General features: G+C 39.7%; 2 protein-coding genes and 1 long non-coding RNA gene across 3 annotated transcripts; 1 reads left to right on the top strand and 2 right to left on the bottom strand.

Annotated features, from left to right (window-relative positions):
• Positions 1-322: 322 nt before the first annotated feature.
• LOC113055862 (serine/threonine-protein kinase pim-2-like) lies at positions 323-10,646 on the bottom strand. The gene is made up of 8 exons (XM_026222234.1): positions 10,128-10,646; positions 2,752-2,846; positions 2,559-2,609; positions 2,067-2,445; positions 1,808-1,984; positions 1,580-1,668; positions 1,356-1,498; positions 323-1,091 (listed from the first exon to the last, which is right to left on the bottom strand). The coding sequence occupies exons 1-7, from the start codon at positions 10,471-10,473 to the stop codon at positions 1,487-1,489; spliced, it is 1,149 nt and encodes a 382-aa protein (XP_026078019.1). The 5' UTR covers positions 10,474-10,646; the 3' UTR covers positions 323-1,091; positions 1,356-1,486.
• Positions 10,647-15,378: 4,732 nt separating this feature from the next.
• Positions 15,379-16,769, bottom strand: LOC113055860 (serine/threonine-protein kinase pim-2-like). Its single transcript, XM_026222233.1, has 5 exons — positions 16,685-16,769; positions 16,191-16,569; positions 15,932-16,108; positions 15,704-15,792; positions 15,379-15,622 (listed from the first exon to the last, which is right to left on the bottom strand). Exons 1-5 carry the CDS (start codon positions 16,715-16,717, stop codon positions 15,611-15,613), a joined length of 690 nt encoding a protein of 229 aa, XP_026078018.1. The 5' UTR covers positions 16,718-16,769; the 3' UTR covers positions 15,379-15,610.
• A 4,903-nt stretch (positions 16,770-21,672) lies between these two features.
• LOC113055861 (uncharacterized) lies at positions 21,673-22,846 on the top strand. The gene is made up of 4 exons (XR_003277592.1): positions 21,673-21,707; positions 21,806-21,923; positions 22,390-22,481; positions 22,766-22,846. It is a non-coding gene; the product is annotated as an uncharacterized LOC113055861 (long non-coding RNA).
• The last annotated feature ends 2,017 nt before the right edge of the window (positions 22,847-24,863 follow it).

Raw genomic sequence — 24,863 nt, 5'->3', positions numbered from 1 at the left:
ACAGCTAAACGTTGTCTAATGTGGCACGGTCTCCCGGCAGCACTAATAGTAATATGGCTTTCCTCTGTGTACACATGTCCATACAAGTACAATTTTAGCTGGATTATTTGTCTCTCCTTCAAAAATTGCTCTTGAAAAAAATTTGTTTATGGGGCTTTATTCGGGATAACAATAAAATACCTGAACGAAATTATGGCTGATTATGTTATTAGCTTACATCATGTTCATATCATTCACAATGTGATAAAGCTGATTAAAGTATATTACGGGGCTGGTGGAGGTGCACAGAGATGCTTCTCTATCTCCACCTTCTGGGGGACATGAACATTTTAACTGTGAAAAATAGTGATGCTGTCACAATAAAAATACAAGATGTAGAAAATGACATAAAACCACAGGTGATAAGTAGACCTTTTAATCTTTCCAGTTTAAAATGCAAGCTGTTTTTCTTCCTTTCTGACATGAGAAAAGTATTTAAAGAGCAGATGCAGCTATTACAGACAGGGGCGTCGGACTTGGGGTAAAACCAGTACTGATCACCAGGGCCCCAAAGGAAGAGAGGGCCCTTGAAAAAGTCTGGAATATATATTTTCAAGAGGGGTGGGGGGTTGGGGGGGGGGGGGCATTAGGACTGCCTATGCTAGGGCCCAGGATCTTTGTGCAGCGCCCCTGATTTCAGAAACTTCTGGGACCCGGGGCATCCATCACATGGAGCAGTGCATGTGAGACAGCCATGAGAAGAACATCTGAGACTGGACCGTGGCATGAACCTCTCTGAGTGGCCAGTGCTAGAACCTCTGGGACCCAGCTGACTTTGCAGGGACCTCACTATCCAGGGCAACTTTTGAGAGTGTGCAGTCATGACAAGGAGTTGAAGACCAGGTAGCCACTACAGGAAGTTCTGGTACCAGAGCAGCAAGACTGAGAGACCTGGAGCACCGTAGAAGGAACCTCTGGGACATCAAACCTTGGACTTGTGGGTAGCCATGAGAGGAACCGCTGAGGAACCAGGGCAGTGGAGCTCTGAGACGAGGAAGCCCATTACATGCCTTTAAGCTGTCCATGGCAGGAACCTCTGGTTCAGCAGCATTCTGTGCAGAAACACGGGAAAGACATCTGATTATGACCTGAAGCTTTTACATTTGCGCTATTTAGATGTGAGGTCTACTCTGGAAGAACAAATGCACTGTGATTGGAATAAGAGGTATTTTTTATTATTTTTAAATGAAGATATAACCTTTAGACCATGCAGGCTCTGAGAAAAAAAAAATATATACATATATACAGATCCCCAAGCAAACAGTAACGGCAGATATGGCAAGTACTGCTGCTTCGGGCCATAGCATAAGATGTACCCATGGCCTGCCGGCTCCGCAAGATGCAGAGGATTCACAGAGGAATGAACAGTCTTCCTGCCAGCCGTCAAGATGCAAAGCTGACAGGAGACTGGGAAATGTCTGGGGTCGAAGCTCCTTTTCCCCACGACTTATATGGAGACCTGAAACAACACACCAAACAAAGCCTTAGCCTAAATACATCACACTACTAAAGCAAATGTGGCTGATCTCAGGCTCAGTACCTGAAACCAGTCGTGTTGAAGGATCTTCCCCAGACCGAGCCGTCGCTTAGTTTTATGCTGGAGCAGACTACAGATCAAACTGCAGCAGTCTGTGCAGAAACATGGAAGCAACATCTCATTATGACCTGAAGCCTTTACATCTGCACTATTCAGTAGTGAGATCAAATCTGAAAGAGCATTTGTATGATGATTGGAATCAGACTTCTTTTTATGTGATGAAGAGCTCACCCTTTGACAGTCCAGGCTCTGACCAAAGGTTTAGTTCGGTCTTCTGCAGGTCATTGCCAGTTGGAAAACGGCCGCACAGCATTGTGAACAAGATGACCCCAAGAGACCACGACATTGCAGACTTCGCATGGTACTTGCCCTTGAGCCTGTACTCAGGAGGGTAGTACTCCATGGTGCCTGGAGGAAAGAGATTTCATCTCGCATGCAAGTTCGCATTACCAAAGCGTTCCCTCTGTCAGCTTTGAGGGATAAAACATACCATACAATGTCGTGTAGGCATACTTTCTCATGAGGTCCCCACACCCAAAGTCGATCAACTTGACCTGTAGGGTGTCCTTGCTCACAATGAAGTTTTCCAACTTTATGTCTCCATGGAATACCCCACGGCGACAACATGTGCGAGCCGCCCGCGTTGCCTGCCGCATGATGTGCCGAACTAAACCTTCTTCGATTCTTCCTCCGTGGCCCTCCAAGAAACTGACTAAGTTCTCACACGGTGACGGACACTCGAGGACCATGACATAGTTGTCCCGTTGGTCCTGCCAGTCCAGCAGCTTTATAATCTCTGGTGCGCTGGGTCCCTTGTTGGCCAAGAGTGTAAGGGCGATCTCCACTGGGAGGGGGTTTGGATGACCAGGCTAGAAGACAGACAGTTTTAAAATGGTTTGTTAACTAAAAAAAAACATTAATAGTCTGCAATTAAAGCTAATCTGAGATGTTTTAAATGAAAATAGTGAGTGAGATGCCTTACAATAGTTAGATATTCCATGTCATGGGTCTTCATGACGTCTTTCAATGCCACCTAAACAACAAAACATAAGTAAAACAGTTCACATGTGTGTAGAGGTCATACAATTCCACTCATTAAACCTGAAGACTGTGGACAGGATGTGAAAAGGATGAGAAAAAAACAGTTGCATAAGTTCTCATTTATTTGTACTGACCTTAAGGCCATCCTCCACACGACTCGCTTCATGAACGACACCAAACCCGCCTACCCCCAGACGATCACCGAGCTCATAGCGGCACATAATATCATCTATTAAAAAAAAGAAATTATTGCATTTGACGCATTTTGACATGGCTATTTTCAAGGGGACATTAAATAATTTGAAGGAAAGCACAAAGGAAAAAATATGCAATTCATGGATACTCATATCAATTTTTCTTTTTTTTTTGTCACACATTCACATCATTTACCATCAGCGCTGCTGGCTGGCGATGGTGGCTCAATAAGCTGCACCTCAGTCTGACTCGGTCGGATCACCTTGAGGTGTTTTCTGGCAGCTTTGAGGAAAGAGGGCAGCCTCCAGAACTTCTTTTTCCTCTTCTTCTTCATCTCCTCCTCCTCCTCACCCCATGCCTCCCTCCGCTCCTCCTCCTCCCTCCTCTGGGCGTCTCCCTCACCGGCATCGACAGGCGGCTCATCGCACGGATGGAAGTGTTGCTCCGCCTTGTCGGTGTCGGGTGTTGGGGGTGTACTGGGATGGTGATCGTACACCGCGCCATCATTTACCGGAATAACACGAGAATTTCGCTGTCCCATCACTGATAACCGCTAATAACTCTCGTCTTCGACCACTACTACAAACCAACAAAATGTTTCACAGAATTCCATCGCTTTATATACCGCGCGCGCCAACATTCTAAACTTTTGAAATGCGCTCTATGGCGTCATAATAATGGATACCGTCGCGATGGTAATGACTTCAGATATGTCAAATAAAGTTAAGTTAAATTAAGTTAGATAAACCCATAGGACTGTGTGTGTGTGTGCGTACAATTCCATATTAAATATATTTTGTTAAAAAATATTTGAATCGTTATCATTTATTGTTCTGACCCCAATCATGATGAAAAATCATGCTGTTATTGGAAATTACAAGATTTGTTTAGAAATTATTTTTTACTTTTGCTGGATGAGATGTTGAGTAGTCATGCATAACATTTTCCAAAATGTGTGATAAAGTAGACTGGTTGCCACTATTTACAGTGAATATTTCTCTTGAAAAAATAAAATAAAATAAGAGTAAACAAATAAATGAAAAAGAAGAGGACAAAGAAAAAAAGTGAAGAAAAACTGTTCTTAAGTTGCCCTGACTATCTGCAATTAAGTAGTCTACTCCATTTATAATGTAAAACAATGAAAATTTATTTTTTGTTTAATTCAGTTAGGTAAATAGTAAACATATTATGCTTAAAGACTAAAATAATACATTTAATAATAATAAAGATTTATTTAAAACTATATTAAATGAACTCATAAATAGGGTAAGGATAGGACAGTATGTTATCTCATGTGTTTCTAAAGTCTGACCAGAAGATGGAGACATTACTTTATCATGATCTTTGATACTGATCTCTCACTGTTGAGCTTTTCTTTAAGGATGTTTTGTTTGGAATTTTCACTTTTGAGAAGCAATATGGAAATGTTTACTTTCACTGCAACTTAATTATTTTGCTTGCAAAATATTTGATCCACAAATGTAAGGTTATGAAAGTCACGCCCCACTTCTCTTACTTTCTAGAAGATATCAAAATGTATATAAAATCTTTATCTACCTCCTGTAACTAAAACATTGAATGTATGATCACTTTTTGTTTTTTTTGTATAATTTATATCTGACTATTATCTTATGGTTTTGAGGGAAGAGGAAGGTTTTGGTTGTGTAATTTGTTTTCTTATTCATTTTTTATTTTAGCTTTTTGTATTTTTTTCTTATTTATTTATTTTTCTACTCTTTCCTATTTGATTTGTAATTGTTTGGTCATACTTGAACCCCTGGCTCTTTAACTTGTCTTATGATATTTTGAATGAATGTTTAATAAAAAAAAAAAAAAAAAGATATCTCACTGTGATATGATATCTATCCTTTAGTTTGAGACAGTGACACTTTCTCCGTCACTTTAATAAAAGTACAGATATATGGGGAAATATTTAAAAAATACAACCGAGATCTCACCACCAACCTAAAACCTTGACATGGGCACGGGAATAAAAAGTGTCTATATGCTTGTTTACATTGTAAATTAAAAAACAGCTTCGTATCTGGGCTTTTTGTGTGAACAGTAGGACTATTAACACTGGCAATGTCACTCTTGAGCCATGTCAGTAAAAACACCTGTGTGTGATCAGATAATAGTTGAAACAGTCTGAGCGAATAATATTACCACTAGAAAATAATAATAATAAATTAAAGAATCTCCTAATCTAATAAAATCAGAAACCATTGGTTGAATTGCAAAGTTTTTGCATTTCATGTATACTGGAAAAAAAATGGTTTAGAAACAATTTTCACTCAGAAGTTACTAGAAATTAAAAAAAAATAATGCTAGAAAAAGAATCTGTTATGGATGTAAATCCGGGGGTACAGGCCCCCCAAACCCCATCCCCCCATTTGAGGGTTGTCCCCCAGAAAAAATTATTATGAATAAACACGCTGTGTATTGTAAATAGGCTAACAATGTCTTATACTTTAAATAATTGTATTAGTAAAAAAACACAAACAGGGCAAAAATGTAATTTAACTTTAGAAAGATGTTTATTATCCCCCTCCCTTTGGTCCAAATGCCTGCTTTGCTCTTTTACATCACCTAAACACACACACACACACACGGGGTAGAAGTCCTGTGAGAGATACCATAGTCACCATAGTTGAGGAACTCCAGTAAGCCTGTCAAGGATATTTTATTCACTTAAACATCGGATAAAGTGATTATTTTCTCTTTAATATATGATTCCGATGTATTTTTGATGAGTCCGCTATGTTAGTAATAATAACGTTACCTGCTTGACGGAAAGGGTTGCCAGGTGTTCAAAACAAAACCCACCCAGTTGCTACTCAAAACCAGCCCAAACTAACCGCGTTTCATGAGGGCAAAAATACACATTATTGGGGTGACTTAAACCCACGGCATGGACATGAAAAACAGTCTGCGGCAACAGAGATAATGTGGCCCAATTTCACAGGAAAACCGCGGACTTGACAAAACTGTAGATGGTAAAGGTGAATCTCAAAAAAATTAGAATATCATGGAAAAGGTCTTCATTTTTCGTAATTTAATTCAAAAAAGCTAACTTTCTTATATTCTATATTCATTCATTACACATAAACTGAAATATTTCATATATTTCTTTTTTTTTTTTTTTGGATGGTTACTACTTACAGCTTAGGAAAATAAACAAATCAGTATCTCAAAAAATGTGAAGATTCCATTTTGAGCTTGATTAGTTTGATTAATTTTGAGTATAAATGCCGGGTACCTCTTGGGCTAATTTGGAACTTGGAACATGGAACCACAATTATGGGAAAGACTACTGAATTGGGAATGTCCACAAGACAATCATCAACATCCTCCACAAGGAGGGTAGACCACAGAAGGTCATTGCTGAAAAGCTTGTCTATTCACAGAGTGCTGTATCAAAATATGTTCATAGAAAGTTGACTGGAAGAAAAAAATGTGGTAAAAAATGGTGCACAAGCAACAGGGATGACTACAACCTTGGGAGGAATGTCAGGAAAAGCAGATTCATGGGAGAGCTTCACAAGGAATGGACTGAAGCCGGAGTCGGTGCATCAAGAGTCACCACACTCAGACATCTTCAGGAAAAAGAGCTACTAAGCCACTTCTGAAAGAGAAACCACATCAGAAGCATCTTACCTGGAATAAGGAGAAAAAGAACTGGACTGTTGCTCAGTTGTCCAAAGTCCTCTTTCGGATGAAAGTAAATTTAGAATTTAATTTGGAAATCAAGGTCTGGAGTCTGGAGGAAGACTGGGGAGGCACAGAATCCAAGCTCATTCTGTGAAGTCCATTGTGAAGATTCTGAAGTCAGTCATGATTTGGGTGCCGTGACATCTGGTGTTGGTCCATTGTGTTTTATCAAGTCCAAAGTCAATGCAGCCATCTACCAGGAGATTTTGGAGCACTTTATGCTTCCATCTGCTGACAAGCTTTATGGAGATGCTGATTTCATTTCGCACCTGCCCACAGTACCAAAACCAATTCCAAGTGGTTTGCTGACCATGATATTACTGTGCTTGATTGGCCAGCCAACTCACCTGACCTGAACCTCACAGAGAATCTGAGGTATTGTGAAGAGGAAGATAAGTAACATCTGAAAACAATACAGAGGAGCTGAAGGCCGTTATCAAAGAAACCTGGGCTTCAATAAGACCATCAGAAGTGCCACAGACTGATCACCTCCATGCCACACCGCATTGAAGCAGTAGTTCATGCAAAAGGAGCCTCAGCCAAATATTGGGTGCATAATTAAACCTGCTTTGGAAATCTTGAACATTTCTGTTTTGTAAATCTCTTTTTGATTGATCGTTTGAGAAAATATTATTATTTTCTTTTTAGATAGTGAATTTTGAATTTTCCTAAGCCGTAAGTCATAACCATCAGAATTAAAACAAAATACTCTTGACATACTTCAGTTTGTGTGCAATGAATCTAGAATTTAAGAAAGTTTCATTTTTTAAATTAAATTAGAGGAAATAAAGAACTTTGATGATTTTAAAAAAAATTGTAAATGCACTTTTATAGTAATGTGTAGTAATGTTGTCTAATGTGGCACGGCCTCCCGGCTGCACTAATAGTAATATGGCTTTCCTCTGTGTACACAAGTACAATTTTAGCTGGATTATAGCTGGAAAAAGAGTTTATTGGCCTTTATTTTGGATAACAATAAAATACCTTAACGAAATTATGGCTGATTATGTTATTAGCTTACATCATGTTCATATCATTCATATATTACGGGGCTGGTGGAGGTGCACAGAGATGCTTCTCTATCTCCACCTTCTGGAGGACATGAACATTTTAACTATGAAAAATAGTGACGGATGCTGTCATAATAAAAATACAAGATGTAGAAAATGACATAAAACCACAGGTGATAAGTAGACCTTTTAATCTTTCCAGTTTAAAATGCAAGCTGTTTTTCTTCCTTTCTGACATGAGAAAAGTATTTAAAGAGCAGATGCAGCCATTACAGAAACTTCTGGGACCCGGGGCACATATCACATGGAGCAGTGCATGCGAGACAGCCATGAGAAGAACATCTGAGACTGGACCGTGGCATGAACCTCTCTGAGTGGCCAGTGCTAGAACCTCTGGGACCCAGCTGACTTTGCAGGGACCTCACTATCCAGGGCAACTTTTGAGAACGTGCAGTCATGACAAGGAGTTGAAGACCAGGTAGCCACTACAGGAAGTTCTGGTACCAGAGCAGCAAGACTGAGAGACCTGGAGCACCGTAGAAGGAACCTCTGGGACATCAAACCTTGGACTTGTGGGTAGCCATGAGAGGAACGGCTGAGGAACCAGGGCAGTGGAGCTCTGAGACGAGGAAGCCCATTACATGCCTTTAAGCTGTCCATGGCAGGAACCTCTGGTTCAGCAGCATTCTGTGCAGAAACATGGGAAAGACATCTGATTATGACCTGAAGCTTTTACATTTGGGCTATTTAGATGTGAGGTCTACTCTGGAAGAACAAATGCACTGTGATTGGAATAAGATGTCTTTTTTATGATTTTTAAATGAAGATCTTACCTTTAGACCATGCAGGCTCTGAGAAAAAACTATATACATATATACACATCCCCAAGCAAGCAGTAATGACAGACGCAATACTGCTGCTTCGGGCCATAGCATAAGATGCAACCATGGCCTGCCGGCTCCGCAAGATGCAGAGGATTCACAGAGGAATGAACAGTCTTCCTGCCAGCCGTCAAGATGCAAAGCTGACAGGAGACTGGGAAATGTCTGGGGTCGAAGCTCCTTTTCGCCACGACTTATATGGAGACCTGAAACAACACACCAAACAAAGCATTAGCCTAAATACATCACACTACTAAAGCAAATGTGGCTGATCTCAGGCTCAGTACCTGAAACCAGTCGTGTTGAAGGATCTTCCCCAGACCGAGCCGTCGCTTAGTTTTATGCTGGAGCAGACTACAGATCAAACTGCAGCAGTCTGTGCAGAAACATGGAAGCAACATCTCATTATGACCTGAAGCCTTTACATCTGCACTATTCAGTAGTGAGATCAAATCTGAAAGAGCATTTGTATGATGATTGGAATCAGACTTCTTTTTATGTGATGAAGAGCTCACCCTTTGACAGTCCAGGCTCTGACCAAAGGTTTAGTTCGGTCTTCTGCAGGTCATTGTCAGTTGGAAAACGGCCGCACAGCATTGTGAACAAGATGACCCCAAGAGACCACGACATTGCAGACTTCGCATGGTACTTGCCCTTGACCCTGTACTCAGGAGGGTAGTACTCCATGGTGCCTGGAGGAAAGAGATTTCATCTCGCATGCAAGTTCGCATTACCAAAGTGTTCCCTCTGTCAGCTTTGAGGGATAAAACATACCATACAATGTCGTGTAGGCAGACTTTCTCATGAGGTCCCCACACCCAAAGTCGATCAACTTGACCTGTAGGGTGTCCTTGCTCACAATGAAGTTTTCCAACTTTATGTCTCCATGGAATACCCCACGGCGACAACATGTGCGAGCCGCCTGCGTTGCCTGCCGCATGATGTGCCGAACTAAACCTTCCTCGAGTCTTCCTCCGTGGCCCTCCAAGAAACTGACTAAGTTCTCACACGGTGACGGACACTCGAGGACCATGACATAGTTGTCCCGTTGGTCCTGCCAGTCCCAGCAGCTTTATAATCTCTGGTGCGCTGGGTCCCTTGTTGGCCAAGAGTGTAAGGGCGATCTCCACTGGGAGGGGGTTTGGATGACCAGGCTAGAAGACGGACAGTTTTAAAATGGTTTGTTAACTAAAAAAAAAACATTAATAGTCTGCAATTAAAGCTAATCTGAGATGTTTTAAATGAAAATAGTGAGTGAGATGTCCTTACAATAGTTAGATATTCCATGTCATTGGGTCTTCATGACGTCTTTCAATGCCACCTAAACAACAAAACAGAAGTAAAACAGTTCACATGTGTGTAGAGGTCATACAATTCCACTCATTAAACCTGAAGACTGTGGAAAGGATGTGAAAAGGATGAGAAAAAACAGTTGCATAAGTTCTCATTTATTTTGTACTGACCTTAAGGCCATCCTCCACACGACTCGCTTCATGAACGACGCCAAACCCGCCTACCCCAGACGATCACCGAGCTCATAGCGGCACATAATGTCATCTATTAAAAAAGAAATGATTGCATTTGACGCATTTTGACATGGCTATTTTCAAGGGGACATTAAATAATTTGAAGGAAAGCACAAAGGAAAAAATATGCAATTCATGGATACTCATATCAAGTTTTTTTTTTTTGTCACACATTCATATCATTTACCATCAGCGCTGCTGGCTGGCGATGGTGGCTCAATAAGCTGCACCTCAGTCTGACTCGGTCGGATCACCTTGAGGTGTTTTCTGGCAGCTTTGAGGAAAGAGGGCAGTCTCCAGAACTTCTTTTTCCTCTTCTTCTTCATCTCCTCCTCCTCCTCACCCCATGCCTCCCTCCGCTCCTCCTCCTCCCTCCTCTGGGCGTCTCCCTCACCGGCATCGACAGGCGGCTCATCGCACGGATGGAAGTGTTGCTCCGCCTTGTCGGTGTCGGGTGTTGGGGGTGTACTGGGATGGTGATCGTACACCGCGCCATCATTTACCGGAATAACACGAGAATTTCGCTGTCCCATCACTGATAACCGCTAATAACTCTCGTCTTCGACCACTACTACAAACCAACAAAATGTTTCACAGAATTCCATCGCTTTATATACCGCGCGCGCCAACATTCTAAACTTTTGAAATGCGCTCTATGGCGTCATAATAATGGATACCGTCGCGATGGTAATGACTTCAGATATGTCAAATAAAGTTAAGTTAAATTAAGTTAGATAAACCCATAGGACTGTGTGTGTGTGCGTGTGTGTGTGTGTGCGCGCGCGCGCGCGTACAATTCCATATTAAATATATTTTGTTAAAAAATATTTTAATCGTTATTATTTATTGTTCTGGCCCCAATCATGATGAAAATCATGCTGTTATTGGAAATTACAAGATTTGTTTAGAAATTATTTTTTACTTTTGCTGGATGAGATGTTGAGTAGTCATGCATAACATTTTCCAAAATGTGTGATAAAGTAGACTGGTTGCCACTATTTACAGTGAATATTTCTCTTGAAAAAATCAAATAAAATAAGAGTAAACAAATAAATGAAAAAGAAGAGGACAAAGAAAAAAAGTGAAGAAAAACTGTTCTTAAGTTGCCCTGACTACCTGCAATTAAATAGTCTACTCCATTTATAATGTAAAACGATGAAAATGTATTTTTTGTTTAATTCAGTTAGGTAAATAGTAAACATATTATGCTTAAAGACTAAAAATAATACATTTAATAATAATAAAGATTTATTTAAAACTATATTAAATGAACTCATAAATAGGGTAAGGATAGGACAGTATGTTATCTCATGTGTTTCTAAAGTCTGACCAGAAGATGGAGACATTACTTTATCATGATCTTTGATACTGATCTCTCACTGTTGAGCTTTTCTTTAAGGATGTTTTGTTTGGAATTTTCACTTTTGAGAAGCAATATGGAAATGTTTACTTTCACTGCAACTTAATTATTTTGCTTGCAAAATATTTGATCCACAAATGTAAGTTTATGGAAGTGGCGCCCCACTTCTCTTACTTTCTAGAAGATATCAAAATGTATATAAAATCTTTATCTACCTCCTGTAACTAAAACATTGAATGTATGATCACTTTTTGGTGTTTTTATATAATTTATATCTGACTATTATCTTATGGTTTTGAGGGAAGAGGAAGGTTTTGGTTGTGTAATTTGTTTTCTCATTCATTTTTTATTTTAGCTTTTTGTATTTTTTTTCTTATTTATTTTTCTACTCTTTCCTATTTGATTTGTAATTGTTTGGTCATACTTGAACCCCTGGCTCTTTAACTTGGCTTATGTTATTTTGAATGAATGTTTAATAAAAAATAAAAAAAAGATATCTCACTGTGATATGATATCTATCCTTTAGTTTGAGACAGTGACACTCTCTCCGTCACTTTAATAAAAGTACAGATATGTGGGGAAATATAAAAAAAATACAACCGAGATCTCACCACCAACCTAAAACCTTGACATGGGCACGGGAATAAAATGTGTCTATATGCTTGTTTACATTGTAAATTAAAAAACAGCTTCGTATCTGGGCTTTTTGTGTGAACAGTAGGACTATTAACACTGGCAATGTCACTCTTGAGCTATGTCAGTAAAAACACCTGTGCGTGATCAGATAATAGTTGAAACAGTCTGAGCGCATAATATTACCACTAGAAAATAATAATAATAAATTAAAGAATCTCCTAATCTAATAAAATCAGAAACCATTGGTTGTATTGCAAAGTTTTAGCATTTCATGTACACTGGAAAAAAATGGTTTAGAAACAATTTCACTCAGAAGTTATTAGAAATTTAAAAAAAATAATGCTAGAAAAATAATCTGTTATGGACGTAAATCCAGGGGTACAGGCCCCCCAAACCCCATCCCCCCATTTGAGGGTTGTCCCCCAGAAAAAATTATTATAAATAAACACGCTGTGTATTGTAAATAGGCTAACAATGTCTTATACTTTAAATAATTGTATTAGTAAAAAAACACAAACAGGGCAAAAATGTAATTTAACTTTAGAAAGATGTTTATTATCCCCCTCCCTTGTCTCACAGTGCTTTGGTCCAAATGCCTGCTTTGCTCTTTTACATCACCTAAACACACACACACACACACGCACACACACACACACGCACACACAGGGTTGAAGTCCTGTGAGAGATACCATAGTCACCATAGCTGAGGAACTCCAGTAAGCCTGTCAAGGATATTTTATTCACTTAAACATCGGATAAAGTGATTATTTTCTCTTTAATACATGATTCCAATGTATTTTTGATGAGTCCGCTATGTTAGTAATAATAACGTTACCTGCTTGATGGAAAGTGTTGCCAGGTGTTCACAACAAAACCCACCCAGTTGCTACTCAAAACTAGCCCAAACTAACCGCGTTTCATGAGGGCAAAAATACACATTATTGGGGTGACTTAAACCCACGACATGGACATGAAAAACAGTCTGCGGCAACAGAGATAATGTGGCCAAATTTCACGGGAAAACCACAGACTTGACAAAACTGTAGATAGTACAGGTGCATCTCAAAAAAATGAGAATATCATGGAAAAGGTCTTCATTTTTCGTAATTTAATTCAAAAAAGCTAACTTTTTTGGATGGTTACTACTCACAGCTTAGGAAAATAAACAAATCAGTATCTCAAAAAATGTGAAGATTCCATTTTGAGCTTGATTAGTTTGATTAATTTTGAGTATAAATGCCGGGTACCTCTTGGGCTAATTTAGAACTTGGAACATGGAACCACAATTATGGGAAAGACTAATGAATTGGTAATGTCCACAAGACAATCATCAACATCCTCCACAAGGAGGGTAGACCACAGAAGGTCATTGCTGAAAGGCCTGTCTATTCACAGAGTGCTGTATCAAAATATGTTCATAGAAAGTTGACTGGAAGGAAAAAATGTGGTAAAAAATGGTGCACAAGCAACAGGGATGACCACAACCTTGGGAGGAATGTCAGGAAAAGCAGATTCATGGTCTTGGGAGAGCTTCACAAGGAATGGACTGAAGCCGGAGTTGGTGCATCAAGAGTCACCACACTCAGACATCTTCAGGAAAAAGAGCTACTAAGCCACTTCTGAAAGAGAAACCACATCAGAAGCATCTTACCTGGACTAAGGAGAAAAAGAACTGGACTGTTACTCAGTGGTCCAAAGTCCTCTTTTCGGATGAAAGTAAATTTAGAATTTAATTTGGAAATCAAGGTCTGGAGTCTGGAGGAAGACTGGGGAGGCACAGAATCCAAGCTGCTTGAAGTCCAGTGTGAAGATTCTGAAGTCAGTCATGATTTGGGTGCCGTGACATCTGGTGTTGGTCCATTGTGTTTTATCAAGTCCAAAGTCAATGCAGCCATCTACCAGGAGATTTTGGAGCACTTTATGCTTCCATCTGCTGACAAGCTTCATTTCGCACCGGCCCACAGTACCAAAACCAATTCCAAGTGGTTTGCTGACCATGATATCACTGTGCTTGATGGGCCAGCCAACTCACCTGACCTGAACCTCACAGAGAATCTGAGGTATTGTGAAGAGGAAGATAAGTAACATCTGAAAACAATACAGAGGAGCTGAAGGCCGTTATCAAAGAAACCTGGTCTTCAATAAGACCATCAGAAGTGCCACAGACTGATCACCTCCATGCCACACCGCATTGAAGCAGTAGTTCATGCAAAAGGAGCCTCAGCCAAATATTGGGTGCATAATTAAACCTGCTTTGGAGATTTTGAACATTTCTGTTTTGCAAATCTCTTTTTGATTGATCGTTGAGAAAATATAATTTTTTTTTTAGATATTGAATTTTGAATTTTCCTAAGCCGTAAGTCATAACCATCAGAATTAAAACAAAATACTCTTGACATACTTCAGTTTGTGTGCAATGGATCTAGAATTTAAGAAAGTTTCATTTTTTTAATTAAATTAGAGGAAATAAAGAACTTTGATGATATAAAAAAAATTGTAAATGCACTTTTATAGTAATGTGTAGTAATGTTGTCTAATGTGGCACGGCCTCCTGGCTGCACTAATAGTAGTATGGCTTTCCTCTGTGTACACATACAAGTACAATTTTAGCTGGATTATAGCTGGAAAAAGAGTTTATTGGCCTTTATTTTGGATAACAATAAAATACCTGAACGAAATTATGGCTGATTATGTTATTAGCTTACATCATGTGCATATCATTCACAATGTGATAAAGCTGATTAAAGTATATTACGGGGCTGGTGGAGGTGCACAGAGATGCTTTTCTATCGCCACCTTCTGGAGGACATGAACATTTTAACTGTGAAAAATAGTGATGCTGTCACAATAAAAATACAAGATGTAGAAAATGACATAAAACCACAGGTGATAAGTAGACCTTTTAATCTTTCCAGTTTAAAATGCAAGCTGTTTTTCTTCCTTTCTGACATGAGAAAAGTATTTAAAGAGCAGATGCAGCCATTACAGAAACTTCTTGGACCCGGGGCATCTATCACATGGAGCAGTGCACCTGAGACAGCCACGAGAAGAACATCTGAGACTGGACCGTGCCATGAACCTCTCTGAGTGGCCAGTGCTAGAACCTCTGGGACCCAGCTGACTTTGCAGGGACCTCACTATCCAGGGCAACGTTTGAGAGCGTGCAGTCATGACAAGGAGTTGAAGACCAGGTAGCCACTACAGGAAGTTCTGGTACCAGAGCAGCAAGACTGAGAGACCTGGAGCACCGTAGAAGGAACCTCTGGTTCAGCAGCATTCTGTGCAGAAACATGGGAAAGACATCTGATTATGATCTGAAGCTTTTACATTTGCGCTATTTAGATGTGAGGTCTACTCTGGAAGAACAAATGCACTGTGATTGGAATAAGAGGTCTTTTTTTATTGTTTTTAAATGAAGATCTAACCTTTAGACCATGCAGGCTCTGAGAAAAAAAAACTATATACATATATACACATCCCCAAGCAAAGAGTAACGGCAGATATGGCAAGTACTGGTGCTTCAGGCCATAACATAAGATGTACCCATGGCCTGCCGGCTCCGCAAGATGCAGAGGATTCACAGAGGAATGAACAGTCTTCCTGCCAGCCGTCAAGATGCAAAGCTGACAGGAGACTGGGAAATGTCTGGGGTCGAAGCTCCTTTTCACCACGACTTATATGGAGACCTGAAACAACACACCAAACAAAGCATTAGCCTAAATACATCACACTACTAAAGCAAATGTGGCTGAACTCAGGCTCAGTACCTGAAACCAGTCGTGTTGAAGGATCTTCCCCAGACCGAGCCGTCGCTTAGTTTTATGCTGGAGCAGACTACAGATCAAACTGCAGCAGTCTGTGCAGAAACATGGAAGCAACATCTCATTATGACCTGAAGCCTTTACATCTGCACTATTCAGTAGTGAGATCAAATCTGAAAGAGCATTTGTATGATGATTGGAATCAGACTTCTTTTTATGTGATGAAGAGCTCACCCTTTGACAGTCCAGGCTCTGACCAAAGGTTTAGTTCGGTCTTCTGCAGGTCATTGTCAGTTGGAAAACGGCCGCACAGCATTGTGAACAAGATGACCCCAAGAGACCACGACATTGCAGACTTCGCATGGTACTTGCCCTTGACCCTGTACTCAGGAGGGTAGTACTCCATGGTGCCTGGAGGAAAGAGATTTCATCTCGTATGCAAGTTCGCATTACCAAAGCGTTCCCTCTGTCAGCTTTGAGGGATAAAACATACCATACAATGTCGTGTAGGCAGACTTTCTCATGAGGTCCCCACACCCAAAGTCGATCAACTTGACCTGCAGGGTGTCCTTGCTCACAATGAAGTTTTCCAACTTTATGTCTCCATGGAATACCCCACGGCGACAACATGTGCGAGCCGCCCGCGTTGCCTGCCGCATGATGTGCCGAACTAAACCTTCTTCGATTCTTCCTCCGTGGCCCTCCATGAAACTGACTAAGTTCTCACACGGTGACGGACACTCGAGGACCATGACATAGTTGTCCCGTTGGTCCTGCCAGTCCAGCAGCTTTATAATCTCTGGTGCGCTGGGTCCCTTGTTGGCCAAGAGTGTAAGGGCGATCTCCACTGGGAGGGGGTTTGGATGACCAGGCTAGAAGACAGACAGTTTTAAAATGGTTTGTTAACTAAAAAAAAAAACATTAATAGTCTGCAATTAAAGCTAATCTGAGATGTTTTAAATGAAAATAGTGAGTGAGATGCCTTACAATAGTTAGATATTCCATGTCATGGGTCTTCATGACGTCTTTCAATGCCACCTAAACAACAAAACATAAGTAAAACCAACACAGTCTCACCCCTATTCGTCACATACTGCCGTTTGGTCATTTCCCCCTCACGTCCATAAGCAACGTTGAGGGTACCCCCTATTCGTCACTTGACAACGTAGAGGAGGGTCGTCCGATATTTGAATGCAAATCCCTCATCTTTGGATTTTGACGAACCTGGCTTATCCATCTAGCGGTTTTTCTGCGCTGGAAAGTATGGTTTCAGGCGATTAATTTTAATGCTGCTAATATTATGTTAATGTATTTTGCAGTAGCATGCTGCGCAAATACTGTTAAAATCATTAATTGGTGAAGTGACCATATATTTTATTGGAGCAGAAACCCTGTTCTAAATCGGAAACACGCCTTTTTTCTTTTTTAATATAATTTTGGGCTACATTAAAATGGCATAATTGCAGGACTGCATATTTGCTGTAGGCTTAAACATGCCTTAATTTAAGTGGGATATTTTTAATTGTCGATGGTATATTTGCAATGGCTTATAGTGTATAGTGAGCCTGCTTTGTTGGTTTTTTTTTTTTTTTTTTGCGACCAAAAAAATAAATAAATAAAAATAACACCTCAACAACAAAAAAATACCAATAGCATACTTTTATAGACCTTTCATCTCAATACTAATTATGAAGTTGTGATAAATAGCCTGCTGCGGAAATGTTTATATTACTTAATATGGACATATCCTTTGGCAAAGAGATGGATGCATTCTGGGGCGTGATGTGTTAAAATGTAATTGCTAACATATACCCATGTTTTCTTAGACATTTCTGCTGTCCCCTTTAAAATTTTGAGCGAGGATATAAAATATTAAGACTGTACTTTTTCATTATGATTTATATTTTGGCGCAATTTTGTGCAGCGCGTCACTGTGCGCGACCATCACAGAAACCATTGCCCAGCGCGATTCCACCACGGTAAGTCACTTACAACAGTCTAATAAGCAAGAGAAATGAATAGGCATTTAAACGTCCAAAATTAATACAATTACGAGTTTATATATATTAAAAAAACATGGTGTGTGTGTGTGTGTGTGTGTATATATGTATATAAATTCTATTAATAAACTTATTTTGAACGTGTAAATGCTTATTAATGGATTATTGGGGGATATATATATATATATATATATATATATATATATATATATATATATATATATTATAATATGTAGTATGTATAATATGTAGTCACACAATGACTTTTTAAAATCATTCATTTTTTTTATGATATTGTGATTGCATGTAACTTATCAACCAGAGCAGCATTTACTTTACATCTTAGCCTAGTAACGTTAGTTATTCATATTATAATATGTAGTTTGGTGATCTATTATTTTTTTATTTGTTCTTCTCTTTCTCTGCAGGTTCCTTAATCCCTCACCTTTAAAAAAAAAACAGCACCTCATTACATTAAAAAGGCACTTTTAAGAGCCACATTTGTCTTGTATCTTGTTACTCTCTTTACTGTTGTATTGTTTTCTCTCTCTTGCTGTCTTACTGTCTCCCCCCCCATTCCTCTGAGTGTGGTTTTTGTTTGTTTGTTTTGTCTTTTTTTTTGTCTGTGTGTTTATAGTGTGTTTATCTTTTGTGCCATGTCTGATCCTGAGATGGACTGTCTCCTAAATGAGATGAGTGACCTTGTCGATCAGGCTGAACATCAAGCTCACCTCCAACAGCTCATTAGCATGCACCAGGAAGCAGAACCATCCACCAGTCAGCCTTCCACCCGTAATCCATCCACCAGCCAGCCATCAAACAGCAAGCAAGATGTTAGGTGGATTAAGAGGGACAGTGATGGAAACATTATTTACAGCAGGCCCAGATCATCCCGGAAACAAGCAGGTACAATTTTTTTTATTACATTAATGTTAATTAATATGTAGACTGCAGATCTAGTTTTGCATCTTGGAATGGTATACAACATGATCAAGTCATGGGTCTGAATTAGAACATATCTGAGTTTATTATTACGTACCTGTGTCTAGCATCAGGTAAAGTTTGTGTCATTGAGTGTAAAAAGTAAAAAAAAATGTTGCTACATCAGGTCCCAGTCACAGCCAGAGTCGAAAGACTGGTGTCTCTCATATCAGGGCTCCGGAAACCAGTGCGGAAATGACCAGTGACTTTCTTTCCATTACTGCAGGTGTGTTATTTATTTTGACTTCACTGGTTCAAACAGTATGTTCATTTATTATAAATTGGCCATTGTTCAATGCTATTCTCTTTTATTATAATAAACTACTGTTTTTAAATATTTTGCCTTGTTTTAACAGAGTCCTTCCTTCAAGAGCTTAAAAGCTCATTGTTTGAGGACATACATGAGGATGAAACGGCACTTCAAGCCTCAACAGACTGGTTGACCCGAAAGAGCCTCATATCAGGGTGGTGGGAGAAAGAGAGACCCCGACTGGTCAACACCATGGTGGCTCGACAACATGTGGCAAAACGGATCTGCCAACATTGTGGAAATGGTCCAGCCGTTATCCGTTGTTGTGACTGCCGACCACACCCATTCCTCTGTGGCCAGTGTGATGTCAGGGTCCACCGAGGTCACGTGTTCCACAACAGGGATTCGATGACCCATGCATTCTTTAATCCATTGCCTCCCACAACTTGTGTTGTGGAGAGGGTTCTAACCCAGTGTGGTAAGTTGTAGTTCTTAAAAGTCACATTCTTAGACTTGACTGAAAAACTGATAGGTCGAAGAAGCCGTCAAGTACATCTTGTTTAAAATAGTTGCCAGTAAATAAATGTTATTCTTTAATGCTTATCCATGTGTTTTTTTTTTTTTTCAAGAGCGTCTTGTACCTTTGGAGATGCCAGAGACAATATGCGGTTGTCAACGAGTATCGTCCAGTGTCATCGCAGGACAGTCCATAGTTGTGGTTACAATGAATGGTAAGAAAAACTTACTAGGTTTGGGTGGGGGTCACTTCTGTAGAAGTGTCTACAGAATTTCACCCACAGCTATTTGCTGATCACACCTTGTATACTCCCTCATCACAATTATGCACATATACGGATCATGAATATGTTAAATTCATACATGTTACATTGTGCAAGAAATTTTCTTTATCATGGCTGCAAATCTAGAGGTTTCAATAGGTTGTGTGTTCATTTAGATTGGATGGGCCCAAGTATGTGATGGAAAACAATTAACCTTTGTTTGAATGGGGATAGTTAATTTGCCTGACAAAAGTATGACTTCCAATAGAGTGCCTTACAAAATGTTTGTAGAAGTGTCCTCCTGATTCACCTTAGTCACAGGTTCCCATATCAGTTGTCAGAATGACACACTTTGGTCTGTCAGACTTAACGTTGTGTATATATTTCCTTTTTCCAGGGCGATATGATCTCAGATTGCCTCAGATTAGATGCAAAGCATGTGAAGCCACTTGGAGTCCTGGAGTGGATGACCTGATCCGTAATGACTACTGGCCGGCCACTTCTCACTATTCAACTGTGTATGCAACAGATGTCCTTTTTTCTTTTGAAGAGCTGAAGATGGCAGCACCAGGGATATCTAGCCAAGCATTTCTTAGAATGCTGGATCAACGCACTGTTCGCTTTGGCCGTGTAAGTATTTGTGGTAATAATTGCGTAAATCCATAAATTATACTATGAGGGCATTATGGTGATGATAGTACACATGAACATTTACACTGTTTAGGAAACAAATTGTTAAATTTAGACCCTTTATAAACAACCATAAACTCATGTTCTCTTATCAGCAGTTTGCACTGAGACATTTCTGAAAAAAAAAAACCCAGGTCATTCTGAAGATCTCAACTTCAACTCCATTGGCTACAGACTTTGACATCTCCTCAATTTTATTTCCTGATCCCAGAAGTGTTCCCTTGGATTAATGGCCCAAACATAGCACAGGCTATATGGAACAATATGGAAGCTGTTGTTGCTCTCTTTGTGTTTAGATTTAGACTGAATGTCAAACAATATCCTGTATTTTTAATGGCCAGGTCCCCCAAATACATCAGTGTATAGTGTATGAGTGAAGTCTACACATTGTTTATTTCCTTTGATATGTAGTACAAACATTCCAAAATGTATTTGATCCGTTTTACTGTTCTCCTTTGTTCTCTTTTAATGAACTCTTCTTTGAAACAGAATGGAAACATCACAGCAGACAGCTTCCGGAAAAGCTTCTTGGAGTGGGAAGCTGTCCGATTCGAAGTGGACAAATTATGCCAGGAGGACCACTTTAACTGCCCAGCATGCAGCCCAGACATGCTTGCAGTATCCGTTGATGGAAACCGTAAGCACTACAGATTCAAGAGTGCAGCTAGGTACTGTGTGTGCATGGATGGTCCATTACTTTGAAACTAACTGCTGTGAATTGAAAATCATATGAATATTTAAACTTAACATGTATCTCTTTTATTTAGATCGGAGGAAAAAGCCATCTTTGATGGCGTGTTCATCGCGAATGATGATGACGTCGCAAGATTCGTGGACTATGTCCATACCTCAACCAGTCATGTACACTTGCACAACTTCACTATATTTACCCATAAAACACCAAGTCCTACAGAGCACTTTGTTTGAACAAGTTTGGACTGTTAACCATGTTCCATGTTTTTAGGTCTCTGGAAGAGGTGTCTGTGGAGGGCAATGGTCAGCGGCTCGTGAAACGTCTCAGAAGTCCTCAGGAAAAACAGATGAGGAGGGCCTGGAACTTGCTGTATGTCGTCATGGGGTTCTCCTTCGTGCCCTCAATATGTTCAGGGGCGAAATCTTTGCCTACCCCCTGTACCTCCAAAAGCAAATGGCCTGTAAGCCAGTTACATTTTTTGCAATGGATGTGGCATGCAAGTACTGGCCTTACCTCCAGAGAGTGACAGAGAAATGCCCTGAGCTTCAGGATCTCCTCAACATGAGGCCATTTCTTTCTGTTTTTTCATGCCAAAGCTCATGATTTCAAATGTGAGGTAAGAAAAAATTATTGTCCATTACATTTTCTTTCCCTGAAATCCTGCATAAGATTGTTGCCACTTAGGTATAGTTTTTTTTTTTTTTTTTTTTAAAGGTAAAATGGAGTGGAGCATATCAGGAGGGGGCTGGTTCGACTCTTGGCGAAGAGGTGGAGCAGTGCAACGCCTTCCTCTCGAGGATTGCTGTTACGACAAAGCACATGTCAAAAGCGGGTAAGGAAACCAGTAAATTTTGATCCTGATTACACTGGTGAGCCACTTTGAGCTTATGCATATATGCTGACTCTGAAAATATAAATATCTGAATATATTAAACACAAATGGATGGATCGATTACAAGACCATCATCCTATTTTATTTGATGTAAGGATAATAAGGTAGGGCAGTTCGAAAATAAAAACACATCAGAGTACCATTCACCTACTGTCCTGCCATAGTGCTCTATGCCATTAAAATACTGTCCTGCATCACTGTTTCATGCTTTGTCTTCCCTGTCCTGTGCAATTACCTCACCCTTTCATGGGACAGTAATCAAATGGCACAAGACAGCAGATTAGTACCATAGTACTGTACTGTAAGTTATTATGTCTCAAAAGTTTGTGATTCAAGTCTGCACATTTTCTTCTCCTACTGCTACTGGAAAGAAGGGTGAAAATCTCATATTTTTTTATTTTTGCAGGACGCATTGACATGCTGACAATCATGGCCATGCGCTGGAACCAACAAAAGTTTGACAACTTGGCTTCTACCCTTGCCCGCCGATATCGGAAGGTAAAGACACCAGTTTTCCCTTATGCAAAAATATAGAACAACACTTGCCCAGATATTCTTCAATATATATTAAATGTACGGATGGTTGTATGTGTCGTGTCAGTTGTATTTTTTAGTGTCTTGATATACAATATTACATGTTCATATCACATATATTGATAGTCCATGTATATAAGAATATACTGTATATTTTATTAGTTATGTAATAGTGAAGGTACTTCACAATCCTTATCAACAATAGTCAAAATGGTAGGCGTTTCCCTCAATGTCATTTATGTTTGAAGGCCACAATAGCCCTGCAATGCCAGTTGCATAACCTGGAGGCCATGAAAACAGAAATGGACATCTCTGACAATCAACTGGAGAAGGTGGATCATTGATATCAATGAGTGGGCAGAAGGTAGGAGATACTGTTTTATACTGTTTGATATGGTGCTTGATGTATCACTTCTGACTTATCTTGGCTGCAATTCCAACAATTGCAGACAATAAAGAACCTAACTAGCCTAACTATACTCAACCTTAGCTACAATTGTAGCCTCTCAGTTACAGAAAAATATAAAAGGGTTTTGGATTTTGCTCATACACAACAAATAACATTTTTTCATGGAATCAAGAAGCATATTTCTTATTTCTTAATTTCTTCCTCTCAGCAACAACATCCCCAAATGATGCTGATGTTGCCGCTGTTTGCCAGCCGAATTGAGGAGCTGGTGGCAAGTGTTAAGAGGAAGTCCCAGCGTCTTTACAAGGATAGTGACGGATGCAAAGGACGTGCCCGAATCCGCCGAAAGATCAGGGAGGAAAAAAAAATCTTAAATTCTGTAGTGGAAAAATATAACACCTTGGTTCCTAATGCAGAAAAACTGACATTGGACACCATTCTATGTGACGAGATTGTTTGGCCATGGCAGCTACCCACGGTGGTATGACACAATTCTGTTGACTGTGTGAAATAGTCACATAGTGGGACAAAATCTGTCATGCCTCGATTTTAAACCCCTGAAAATCTTTAAACACTAATCTTAAATACAACCGACTTATGTTTCATCCATGTATTCCAGACTCTGTAGATCTAAGGACAAGAGGAAGGCGTTCGACATTGTGATGGCAGTAAGGAGACTTGAGGAGGAGAAGAGGATTCTTATTGCAGAGATGAACAAGCATTGGAAGTCTCTTTGCTCCCCGTGCAGACACCCTGAGCAGATGTCATCCCAGCTTGCTAATGTGACATCAGGTATGTATTTGTTATTATTGGCATACATTACAATATTTCTGATGTTTCTAAATTAATAAGGCTCAATGTGTTTTAACATGTAAGGTGAAACGTGGGGCCTGCTTCAAGATGGCATCCGAGGTCTAAAAGAGCTTGACATTGAAGAACAAGCAAGCAAGCAACAGCCTGGCAAAGCATGCAAAGACATTTTATGTTCAAGTTCTGACTGAAACAGAAATTAACTTTGATAGTCATTCTGAGGAATACGATACCAGTAGTGACTCTGAGCCAAGTTAAACATGGCCAGAGTCCTTTTTTCTGCTGTTGTGGTGCTGGGGAGGGCTGCTGAGGGACAGGTTGGTAAGGAAAGCTAGTTCTGTGTTTGGCATGGAGCTGGAGTTAAGTAGCAGTCTTCTGTCATGCTCAACATTGAGGAGGTCCTTTGTCCCCCAGGGCAAACCAAGCAACTCAATTTCATAGAAGAAGATTAGGGGCATGAGTCCCTCACCCTGCGCCAACCATTTCATCACTTTGTCTATTCGTCTAGTATCCCACCTCATCCATTTGACTTTCCTTTTAAATATATAATATATATATATATATATATATATATATATATATTATATATATAATATATATATATATAGTATATAAATTTATAAGTTTCTGTTGTTCTATCTATTTTAACTTCTTGTGTTCTTTTTGTTAAGCAGTACTATTATGCTCAGACTCTTTTTCCATAGTCATATGAAATAGCAAAGTTTTGCACTGATGAAATCCCTGCACTGTTTACTTTTGCACTACCACCACTGCAAATCACTCCACAGCTGCCCATCATTTATCACAGGGTCAGTCCCTACCAGGTCTTTGTATTCACTTGACATGCTCTTCACTTTTTACATTTGTGATTTTTGTTATGTGTCTGAGCTATGTATGTTGTTTTTGTGATTGTATAAGCTAATAAATGCTTTCATGCTTTAATAAGCTTTCATCATGACAATTTTTCCAATTCCTAGATACATCTTACATCAGGGATAGGCAACTCCGGTCCTGGAGGGCCACTATCCTGCAGAGTTTAGCTCCAACCCTAATTAAACACACCTGAACAAGGCAATCAGTGTTTTCGGGATTACTAGATAGATACAGGCAGGTGAGTTTTTCTGAGA

This window comes from Carassius auratus, chromosome 37 (assembly GCF_003368295.1).
Source record: "Carassius auratus strain Wakin chromosome 37, ASM336829v1, whole genome shotgun sequence".
Taxonomy (NCBI): domain Eukaryota; kingdom Metazoa; phylum Chordata; class Actinopteri; order Cypriniformes; family Cyprinidae; genus Carassius; species Carassius auratus.
This window is presented reverse-complemented; position numbering and strand designations above follow the sequence as displayed.

Excerpts from the sequence above, each read along its gene's own strand:
- LOC113055862 (XM_026222234.1), bottom strand. The coding sequence starts at position 10,473 with ATGGGACAGCGAAATTCTCGTGTTATTCCGGTAAATGATGGCGCGGTG. Across the intron at positions 2,446-2,558 it reads ACATGGAATATCTAACTATT|CCTGGTCATCCAAACCCCCT; the intron begins GTAAGGCATCTC and ends TCTGTCTTCTAG. Across the intron at positions 1,985-2,066 it reads TGCCTACACGACATTGTATG|GCACCATGGAGTACTACCCT; the intron begins GTATGTTTTATC and ends TCTTTCCTCCAG.
- LOC113055860 (XM_026222233.1), bottom strand. The coding sequence starts at position 16,717 with ATGAAGACCCATGACATGGAATATCTAACTATT. Across the intron at positions 16,570-16,684 it reads ACATGGAATATCTAACTATT|CCTGGTCATCCAAACCCCCT; the intron begins GTAAGGCATCTC and ends TCTGTCTTCTAG. Across the intron at positions 16,109-16,190 it reads TGCCTACACGACATTGTATG|GCACCATGGAGTACTACCCT; the intron begins GTATGTTTTATC and ends TCTTTCCTCCAG.